Source organism: Octopus bimaculoides, chromosome 2 (genome assembly GCF_046866305.1).
Source record: "Octopus bimaculoides isolate indiv1 chromosome 2, ASM4686630v1, whole genome shotgun sequence".
In the NCBI taxonomy this organism is placed as follows: Eukaryota; Metazoa; Mollusca; class Cephalopoda; order Octopoda; family Octopodidae; genus Octopus; species Octopus bimaculoides.
The window spans coordinates 69,457,526-69,470,025 of NC_142929.1; the positions used below are offsets into that span (position 1 = coordinate 69,457,526).

At 37.0% G+C, this 12,500-nt stretch overlaps 1 protein-coding gene across 1 annotated transcript in view; it reads left to right on the forward strand.

The window, feature by feature from the left end:
- The first annotated feature begins 7,734 nt into the window (after positions 1-7,734).
- The window catches only part of LOC106879510 (chymotrypsin-like protease CTRL-1), a 23,447-nt gene continuing 18,681 nt past the window's right edge, over positions 7,735-12,500 (forward strand). The window contains exons 1-2 of the mRNA XM_089339643.1: positions 7,735-7,758; positions 10,484-10,796. Of these exons, the coding sequence (XP_089195769.1) occupies positions 7,735-7,758; positions 10,484-10,796 (337 nt within the window). The remainder of the gene's footprint in view (positions 7,759-10,483; positions 10,797-12,500) is intronic.

The following is a 12,500-nucleotide window of genomic DNA, read 5'->3' on the forward strand; positions in this document are numbered from 1 at the left end:
TACTGCAATCTTCTGAAGGGTCTTGGATCCTTGGCTAGATAACATGCTGCTGTCACTTCTAAGGAATCTCGTATTCATGCATGACAACGCTCTCTGCCACCCTGCCACTCTGCTAGGACCACTCAAACATTCTTAGGGTCTTACGGCATACAAGGTGAAAGATTTTGCCAGCTTCCCGCCTTGTTACACAATAATGAAAACATAACAATGGTGTTGCCATAGTGTGCAAATCAGTTGGAGTAAGTTTTATTAAAATCGATTCACAGAAAATTGAGAAATCCTAAATTTCACTTCTAAGCTAATAGCGTGGTTCTGTGTGTGTGTATTAGAGGTGGAGTTAGTAAGACAAAAAGAGGAGGGTAACAAAAAATGCGTTGTTGATGACGTCCTTTTAACGAAATACAAAGAATGTAGGGTTAAGGTGAAAGAAAGGTAGCTCACATGCTACAACTGTTGGAGCGCAAACTTCAGCAGTTTTCCTATCCTCTTGTGAGGAAGAAGAATGCGCGATCACGCTTCTGCCTGCACCTGTTACACTCCGTCCCATATACATATGCGCGCGTGCACGCACACTCATTTACTGCAGAAACTGCAACCATGGAAGCAACATCAAAACGACTAGCAGCATTGATCCCAAGTGCAGTAAGAATCACTATCGTCTTAAGACTTTGTAACACTGGGAAGTTGTCGTGGGGCCTCACGGGTCTAGGGACCTAATTCTGATCCATGCCGTGGCTTGGTGTCTTTAAATATATACTATAGAGCCCAGTGCATTGATTTACTTGGGGTCCTATAACATTGCTAAGACGGCCATGGCAGAAACATTCTGGTGGACCGACCACATCAGCGCTACCACCGATCAAAAGAATATCAAACGAGTGATTTCCCCCTATATTAATTGAACACAGAATTCAAATTACTCAGATACAGATACACGTTTAGACATGCTACTGTCGTCTTCTTCGACTTTCTCTCTTTTGGCTCTTCGTCAAGTGACGACTACGAGAAGAAACTATGGCTAGAAGTTGTGGTGGGGTGAATAAAATGGAAGAAAATCAACGACAATAGCGCAACGCTGAATCCAGGAAGGTTTGACGAAACAACGAAGTCGACAACTAGATACTCATCACTACTGCTGCTGCTGCTGCCGCCGCCGCCGCCACCGCCGCCGCAGCAGCAGCAGCAGCAGCAACAACAACAACAACATCATCAGCAACAACAGGAAATCTGATGTACTTACAGTGCAAATATATACTTTAAATAATAAATCGGTGTAAGCAATGAAAGCAGTATTAAATTAAAATAGCCATCTTTGTATCATACTTAACATGTGTACAGTGTTGACAGGCATGGTGCTGTGGTTTTCGCCCGAGATAAACTTCCTAATAGATGTTCTGTGTTAAAAACGATATATATGTGGGGTGGGGGAGGGGGAGACAATGTCACATGCATTTCACCCATTCTGTGGTCGTGTCAGTGACGTGTACTCAGCCAAAGGATCTTTTTTAAAACGGGGGCCACATTTTTCATTAACGAAACACTTTGAAACTTGGAACACTGGTAGAATGTGTCATATAAAACATCTTTTTCTCTTAGTCTTCTTTAAAAAAAAGGAAATCCATAAAGTATTCCATGTTAAAGTTGTCGTATTTCTGTAATTTCAACCAATCACTGACGTCCATTCAGCCGATATACATTAAGTGCCGACTACATAAACAAACGATTCTGAAACAATTAACCCTAACCCTAACCCTAACCCTAACTCTAACCCTAACCCTAACCTTAGGGTTAGGGTTAGGGTTAGGGTTAAAGCAAATTTAAAATGAAAAAAGCAAATAAAACGAAGGTATGGGGATTAAATACGCTTTACATCGCTTAATCAGCCAAGGAGTAAATGCAAACAACTGAATACTTGTCAGTGATTGGTTGAAATTATCGAAATAAGACAATTTTTTACATAAAATAAATTCGAATACAAAAATATTTTTCTGTTCTATAACACAAAATAGATAAGTATACGAAGTTTGAAAGTCTTTCGGTACCAAAAACACTACGTAAAACATTAATGAAAAATGTGGCCCCCGTTTTAAAAAAGATCCCAGCCAAATACCCAAATGAAATTTGTCCCTTCTGCAGCCCGGTGGCCAGACGCAATATGGGTGAATGTATTATTCACTATTTGCTATATATACTCAGGAGACCTGAAAACGCTGCACCCAGTTTATGGACCGTAGAGGGCTGAGTATCTCATAGAACCTTTCATGGCTCACTACTTGAGGAACCCCTTCGGTCATGAATAATCATGGGTTTGCACCTAGAAAGTTACCCTCCGAAGCACAAGTCCGGGCAAGGTTATTTATAGGAGACAAGCGGTCACCCATGCATACCAGCCTCTCCGCTCCACGCCACCGATGTTATCCAAGGGAAAGGCAAAGGATGATACAGCTTGACACTAGTGACTCATTTCTACAGCTGAGTGAACTGGAGCAGCATGAAATAAAGTGTCTTGCTCAAGAACACAACACACAACCCGACCCGGGAATCGAACTCACGACCTCTAACCACTGAGCCATGCGCTCACTAGTTTATCCATAACATAATGGCCATCTCTTTAGCTGAACCTTGTCTACGTGGTCGCTCCAAGTAGTAACGAAATTTCTCTTAAATCACACCTTACCATCTTAAAAAGGGAAGGTAACATTACATATTGTACTCATAGATAATACTACAGTTGGGATAAAAAGACAACAAAACAATACAAAACATGACGCCCACATCTGGAACAACTTTGATCATAGTTCTGCTGGGTCAACGCCGACCTGGGGCTAAAAAAAGAAGCAGAAGAAAAGGAAGAGTAACAACAATTAAAACAAAACAATTCTTTCTATCTTTCTATAATTTTGTCACAAGGCCATCAGATTTGAGGAGAGGGGATTAGTTGACACCAGTGATTGAGTGGTACTTTGGTTTATCGAGCTCGAAAGGATGATAGGTAAAGTTGACTTCGGAGGGATTTGAACTCAGAAACTACAGAACCAGAAGAAACGCTATAAGGCATTTTGTCCGACGCTCTAGCGATTCTACCAGCATTTCAAAGGCTAGGCTATCTCATCAATGTCCTTTCTCTCTCACCTCCTCTCTCTGTTGCCGTATTCTTAATCGTTTAGAACCATGAATACTCTCACCTTTTCATGTTACTGGCCGTGCAAGTCTCTGTAATATCAGAGCAACGAATGAGTTGCACCGAACAACGGAACACTTTCATGAGCAAACAAATCTTTATTGCTGTTACTTCTTGTATACTTTTAATTCGTTCTGACATTTCCAATAATTTTAAATAGTGTTATATAACTTGAGGAGGAAAAAGCTTTTTTAAGAGCGATGAGTACGCAGCTTCTATTTGCATATATGGTATATGTTACTGTGTGTGTGTGTTGGTGTGCGCGCATGTATATATATATATATATATATATATATATATATATATATAGTCTCCTTTAGAGAGACTTAGAAATATTAACAACTCTATTTATATATATATATATATATATATATATATATATATATATATATATATATATAGAGAGAGAGAGAGAGAGAGAGAGAGAGAGAGAGAGAGATTAACACATAAGGACATACATATATATATATATATATATATATATATATATATATATATATATATATACACACAGACACACACACACACATACATATCTATTTATATGTGCATTGATATAAACACATATATACATATAGATACAAAGGTTTGTTTTTTGTGTCAAGTTATAAATAAAACCAATTTAACATTAAGCTGAGGAATTATTCAGTACTTTTTAGTAGAGCACATATTTAGTAACTATTACAAGGAAAAGGTCGACAGTAACTTCGAACTCTGATGGATACCTGGCGAAGGTGAGCAAGCCGAAACTTCGAAGTTACTGTCAAACTTTTCCTTATAAAAGTTACTACACACAGACATACCACATACACAAGCTTATTCACACACACACACACACACACACACACACACACACACACACACACACACACACACACACACACACATGTATGTATGTACGCGTATGTCTGTCTGTCTGTCTGTCTGTCTGTCTGTCTGTATGTATGTATGTATGTGCATATATAGAAAACAGTCCAAACGGACTAACGATGGCCTGCGTCGACGAGACGTGTAAATTCTGCAAAAAGCGACAGAAAGCGTACAATGTAATTGCCGTTGGGAGTGGCGTATCTAACATTTCGGACAGAGACCTTCTTCAGCGTTAAGAGGACAGGAAGGAAAAGAAAATAGTTGAGTATTAAATCTCCTGTCTCGTTGACCCTGTCGAACAATCCTACCTTGCCAGCGTTGGAAACATAAAATGATAACGATGATGATGTTTCTATATGTATATGTGTATGTATGTATGTATGCAATCATACACACATACATGTATATATATGTATGTATGTTTGTCATTGTTCAGTTTTATTTCAAGATTTCATGCCAATAGAGAAAGAGCCGGTTTCTAACCTAGATCCAAGGCTCCTTATGTATGTATGTATGTATGTATGTATGTATGTATGTATGTATGTACACCATACTAATCATGTCTGTCGGGCATGTGGAAGGGAGTGTGATTCAGCAGGAGGACTTAAACGACACGCAAAGTTACATGGAGCCCAATTATAACAACTGCCAGCTATTGCCAGTAAAGGTTTTGGATGCTAACTCTGTGCAAGACATTGTAGATCTTTGGCTGGGCTAAAAAGTCACATTCGATCACAACACCGTTAAGTTAAGCTTCGTGCAATGGCCATACTCGATAACGAGGGGGAAGCCATCATGTATGTATGTATATATATATATATATATATATATATGAACACACACACACATTTATATATATCGACAAACCTCGTGTAACAAGAAAAGAATTAGACCTTAGTAGCACTCGAAAGAAATACGGGACTAAATTTGTTAAATGTCACAGATATGGAACATCGAGTTTCTGTGCAAAAATTTATCTAATATATGTGTATAGGCTATCCTTCGTTGTAATTATATCCTTCAGTTGACAAGTATTATAATTACAACGAAAGATAGCCATGTGTATATATTAGCCGATGTGAAGGCAAGAAAACAATAAAACAAACACAGACACATGCACACACGTACAAACACGCACACATATATGTATGTTGGGCTACTTTCAGTTTCCGGCTACCAAATTTACTCACATGGCTTTGGTTGGCCCTGGGCTGTAGTAGTAGACACTGTATGATCTATACAAGCATGGAAACGTGGATGTTTCCTATTTATGATATGAATGATAATATTTTCAACCGATACGTTTAGTATATATGATTGTTCAAGTGATTAAATTCTATGTATCTACATATGCTTACACGATTACTGACATTTATCAATGACTTCTTCCATTGTGTTGATGCGCCATTTTCTACCATGAATAAAACTGTCGGCATTTTTTGGCGACACGGGTATGCCAGTATATACATATTACTTTTTACATTTTATTCGTTTCACTCATTAGACTGCAGCCGTGTAATATATGGGTTTCAGTTTGACGAACTGATTCCAGTATTTATATTTTAAACCTGGCAATATTCTATCGGTAACTTTTACCGAACCGCTAGTTACAGCTTACAGGAACGTAAACAAATCAAGCAGTGGGGAAGGAAGGACACACACATACACACATGCATGCACGCATACACACTCACAGATACACACGTGCACGTGACGGACAGGTCACGCATAGCGTTTTATTATATGTAAGATTTCTTCCATATTTTTGAGAGCCCTTTATATTTAGTTTGGAACAGTAGCGTTCATATCTCGAAGCAGTAAAATGATGCCAGTCACCAGGACGCAGAAATGCGCCAAAAATTTTTGACATTTCAAAGAATCAATGAAAAATGATCATAACAGATTTTGTTTATTTAATTGCTGATTAAAAATGGCTCTAACTCCTTGTAATTTATTTTCATTTTTAACACTCAGTCTTGCTAACTTACCAAACAAGTGCCACTACTATGTGTGTGTGTGTGTGTGTGTGTGTGTGTGTGTGTGTGTGTGTGTATGTGTGTGTGTGTGTGTGTGTGTGTGTGTATGTGTGTGTGTGTGTGTGTATATCATATATTCATATACATGTATACATCTATGTATTATATGTATGAGCGTCAAACTAATACACTTGCTTGTTGTTCCTACACCTGTTTCTTCGTCTTTGTTTTTCTATAAATTTGAACTATATATATATATATATATATATATATATATATATATATATATATATATATTGGGTATGGTAGATGAGTTCAGCAAAAATTTAGATTCAGGTGAATATGGTACTTAAGTTGAGGCACCAGAATTTAGTACGGTATTATCCATATAATTTCAAAGTAAGGTGATTAGAATCAAAATAAGCAACAAGAATATCCAGAGGTAATGCAGTACGATCGTTTCATGCAACTACATTTAATTGAACAATGCAATCATTACATTAATTTAAAATAGAAAGCAATCCTCAGCTGCACAAAGACATAGAATTTAATTAAATTAGAACAGATAGACACACTAGTATAATTATACCTAAAATTATACTAATGTGTCCATCTGTTCTAATCTAATTAAATTCTCTGTCTTTGTGCAGCTGAGGATTGCTCTGCATTTTAAATTGATGTAATGATTGCATTGTTCAATTAAATGGAGTTGCATGAACCGATCGTACTGCATTACCTCTGGATATCCTTGTTACTTATTTTGATTATATATATATATATATATATATATATATATATATATATATCATCATCATCATTTAATGTCCTTTTTCCATGCTGGCATGGGTTGGATATATGCGCGCGCGCACACACACACACACGTTTGTATGTATGTTTATAGTGACAAGAAGAAATAAAAATCGAATGTTGGAAAGACCCAAATAAAATGATTAAAAAAGAAAAAGTAACAAACAAAAGAAAAAAGAAAAACACCTGAGAGGAAAAACAAAACAAAAAACAAACGTTAGTATTAGTGAATTTTTGCTTGAAACTTGAAATGGTGGTGTAGGATGTAATACTGAATCCAGTTTGTTCCTTCATTCCACAAATGAACTTTTGAACTTTTCTTGTGTCAATATTTCCTTCATTAGCGCTATCATTTACTGTCACTAATATTCAGATCAAGTGTTGCTGTTTCTGATATATAAACACCATGAAACGACCAGCGCTTTTTGTTTTAACGCTCACTTTCAGATGTCAAAGTCAGACATTGTTTGCTCAGCTAACAACAATTATATGTTAAGATAAAGCGATTTAGATATATTTTTTTTCATAATGTTATATGTCTAGTTAATATAATTAATATAATAAATAATAAATGTAATATAGTTTTACGAATATAAAAAAAAATATATTTTATAACTTGTTAATGATATCCAGGGATCATGAATTATCATTACATAAATCTGTTGATCGCTGTTTGGAATTGTTTAACTTTCTGGAATTTAGTGCAAGGTGAACCAATGTGTGAATACAATCGACATCTGAAAGTTTCAGAAGATTCCAATGACTGTGCATTCTACTACAGTTGTTTCAACGGACGAGTTATCGCAAGTCATCGTTGTTCAGGTCGAAAGGTATGGGCGACAAAACAGCAGAGGTGCGTGCATCCAATTTTAGCAGAGAGGCCAAAATGCAGCTGTCAAAATGAATATTCTCGAAGATGTGCAAGTATTAACAATACTTATTTATGATTTTTTAAACTTTGAAAATTATTGTATTTTAATTTACAGATGACAGACGTGGAAAAAAAAATCAAGTGTCTGTCACATATACATAGATACAGAATACACATACTTATACATACACATGCACATCTATATATACATATACTGTCTTCATTAATGGTCTGTCAGTTTTAGAGAAATCTTGAATTTTGAGATTATTTACCCTTCTCTTTTGGAGCAGGTACCAAGTGCTACCAAGCAAGTGGCCTTATCCCCGTGGAAGCGGAGATTATTTCAATAAATGAAGAATTTATCTTGTATTTACTCTACTTCGTCTTTGTCGTTCAAATACATGCCACTGACCACTCAGTGGCATGTAGTATCCTTAACCCTTCTCAAACCTTCCCGTTTGTTCTCTTGACCGTACTAACTTATTTATTGAACATGATGATAATTATAAACAAAACGGTTTAGAAATTCACTCACTGTAGCAGAGCTGATAACATTCACAGAGCCAAACCACCTTACACAATTCTAGTAAAATACTATAACTTTTGAATATTTTTCTGGGTACACATGTATGTTCTTATTTAATTTTTCTCTTTAGTAGATAATGGAATAGATCGCTGCTGTATCTCGTATATATTTCTATACATACTTATATGCATATATATATATATATACTTTATCTAAAAGCAGCAGAAATATAACAAAAACTGTTACTAATAAAACTGTCCGATGAACGGGAACGTGAAACTCCGAGTAACAGTTTTTTGTTATATTTCTGCTGCTTTTAAATAAAGCATATTACTCTACCTCTGGTATTTGAGTACTCTTTTTCCACCTTGTTGCACATTTATGTGCTTATGTAGATGTAGGTATGCACATCTATGTATGTATACATGCATATGTATACATGCTCATATATCATTTGTACTATTATATTATCGAATGCTACGCGTCCATTTGCAAGTAAGTTTTAACTTATATTTCTGACGCGCACTCTATCTATCTATCTATCTATCTATCTATCTATCTATCTATCTATCTATCTATCTATCTATCTATCTATCCATCTATCTATCTATCTATCTATCTATCTATCTATCTATCTATCTATCTATCTCCCCCTCTCGTTCTGCATCCTTGTTGTCCTAGCTTTTCCTCTTCACTGCTATACATCTCTCTCTCTTACTCTCCCTCCATGTCTCTCGTCGCTCACCTTTGTTCAACTTCCTCCCTTTTCCTCTCGCTACCACTCCTCATTGATCACATGTGACCTGTGGTCATCTCTTCATTTCTCCCTTCGGCCAGCATAAAGGCAAGACGAACTGCTATCTCTTTCCGCTCAAGTTCGTCACATCACAGCGTTCAGTATCTCATCTCGTTCGGCTCAACAGCCCTTAACTTTGTTTTCACTGTTTAATTTTTCCTGTCTTGGTTTTTGTTTGCTAATTTGGAATCCTCCGCTTAGCAAGTTAATCCATTTGGCGGAAGACTGCCTCATCTTCGAAACGCCTAGTTTAGAATAGAGGCAGCTGATGAAGGAAATGTTCCATAAGTGGCTTGTCTGTTTTCCTATGTGTTCATTCTGTTGTCCGTAAAAAAAAGCCCGTTTTTTGTGCTTTGTTTATGTTCCCGTTCCTTTTTTGTCCACGTTTTTTGACGTCCTGTTCCCGCATATGCATCTATATATACATGTAGATGTAGCTATTTACATATATGTGTGTATACATGCATATGCTCATATATCATTTATATATATATATATATATATATATATATATATATATATATATATATATCAGTACCGCCTGAATGGCGCTCGTGCTGGTGGCAAGTAAAAGCACCCGCTACACTCTCGGAGTGGTTGGCGTTAGGAAAGGCATCCAGCTGTAGAAACTCTACCAGATCAGATTGGAGCCTGGTGCAGCCATCTGGTTCGCCAGTCCTCGGTTAAATCGTCCAACCCATGCTAGCATGGAAAGCAGACGTTAAACGAATCATGAGGATGATGATATATATAAACTAAAATTCAAACACTGAGATTTGAAATCAGATGTTACTACTGTTCATATCATCTGTTGATAAATTTTAAAACTGATATCACCAGCAGTGACATAGGTGGATCGCAGATGTAATAGCATTAAATAGGTATGAATTATAAATTTGCACAAAGCGTAATGATGCTTAACAAGCATCTACCTGCTAGAAATAAGAGCTAAAGTCTTAAAATAATCCATATATATATATACATACATATATATATATATATATATATATATATATATATATATATATATACACACACACACACACACACATGTATACCTTCATCTGATTGTCTTGCTTAAATCATTCATTTCAATAGTGAACTGTATATAAGAATCTGTGTATCATATTTAAAGCAGATACGTGATTGGAAATTGCATCTCTTATAACCGTACAGTGTTAAAAGAAATGCAAAAATATATCAGTAGCAGAGGAAAATCTTCCACTGGCGGTGATGACATTGGTGAATGCACGTTTATGCCTCTTTGGGCTTCATCTTTTGCAAGTATCTGCAGTGCATCTGTAAGAGATACTATCTCGGAACGAATACTGCAGTTAATTAGGCCTTCAATGATGTATCTGCTTTAAATATGATACACAGATTGTTGATTTAAACTAATACTGCTTCTGGCGCACATAACGAAATATATTTATATATATATATATATTATTTACAGGAGCCGTGTTATGGCAACAGTTATGTAATCTATCGACAGGATCCGAATCAGTGTGGCCGATATCATTTATGCATCCGCAGTAAATCTATGAAAATCCAGTTTTGTCCTCCGGACCAAACATGGTCGGATGAAGAGCAAAGATGTGAATTAATTGGCGACTATCCGGACTCCTGTTATCAGTGGTCAACTAGTGTTTCTAACCATTTTCTCATTACGACACCAACGTTTGGCTGGACGACGCGATACAAAGGACGAACGGATATGGTGGAGAGGAGCACCCACAAAACTCCATCCTCGACAAATAAGGACCCGGGTAGGTTTACACTGTGTTATGATATTTAAATGTGGAGGCGCAATGGCCCAGTGGTTAGGGCAGCGGACTCGCGGTCATAAGATCGCGGTTTCGATTCCCAGACCGGGCGTTGTGAGTGTTTATTGAGCGAAAACACCTGAAGCCCCACGAGGCTCCGGCAGGGGATGGTGGCGAACCCTGCTGTACTCTTCCACCACTACTTTCTCTCACTCTTTCTTCCTGTTTCTGTTGTGCCTGTAATTCAAAGGGTCAGCCTTGTCACACTGTGTCACGCTGAATATCCCCGAGAACTGCGTTAAGGGTACACGTGTCTGTGGAGTGCTCAGCCACTTGCACGTTAATTTCACGAGCAGGCTGTTCCGTTGATCGGATCAACTGGAACCCTCGACGTCGTAAGCGACGGAGTGCCAATAACATGATATTTAAAATGTGTTGTTTAATTAGAATATGATATCGCTTTACATGTTCGTACATCACGCACACACACACACATATATACACACACACTTATATACTTACACACAAACACACACACATATGTATGAATGCATGTATATATGTATACATATAGAAACAAACGATATAAACACGAGCGCACATAAACTGACCTGCGTGTAGACATGCTTCCCTACACATACATAGATTAAAACACGTGCGTGTACCCACATAAAATACACAAACACAAAGGCGCGTGCGAATAAATTCACAAATATATGCTTGTAAATGTTAACAAACGTTAACATCGATGTTCATCTTTTTAACGAAGCTCTGATCACCGTACTTGTGCAAACACATGCATACTCACAAACCTTCGGGCACATTTATACAAATAACTTTCTCTTCTGTTTCTTTCCGCATTTTACCTTTGTTAGACATCATGGCTAACATTTTAATATCCGCCGTCATCTTACGTAACTGGATTTTTTTTGTTCTACACGAAACTCCTTTATGAGTAATGGATTCGTTGGACTAACTTCTCAAGTAAAGCTGTATAAAGCTAAATTCAAAGTGAAACTAAAAACTGAAAATAAATTCTAAATTCAAGTCCTTTTCCATTTATTTTTTATTTCTTGCAAATTATTAAAATTCTTGAACATATTCATGTTTTTTTTAATATTCTATTGTTTGTGTTAGCTCATATTTAAATATAATTTTTGACTACTAGTGCAGTTGTAGTAAAGAATGCTTAATCCAGAACATCGGTGGTTCAATTCATATAACAAGACCACTAACAGTAAACTATCTTCTTTAAAAAGAAACAAAAAATAAAAAAACAAGCTGCATTTTTAGTGGCATATTTTTTTTGGTTATACTCAGGACTCTGAGCTTCCTGACATATAAATGTCATAGATACAAATCCAAATTCCTTTGTAGTGCAAAGATGGCTTTCTCTATACACTGGTTTTCAAGCTGTTTTGACTGTTTTTTTTTCACGCACTTCCTAAGACCATACTGATGATGTAGTGACAGACGGAAAAAAAGGAATTATCCTTACCGCATGGTTTCGGGTTCTGTCCCATTGCGTAGCACCTTGGGCAAATGTTTTCTACTATAGCCTCAGGCCGACCAAAGCTTCGTGAATGGATTTGGTAGAAACTGAAAGAAGCCCGTCGTAAACACGCACGCGCGCGCGCATACGCACGCACGCACACGCACACACACGTGTGTGTGCCTTTGTGTCGGTGTCTGTTCCCCCATCACCGC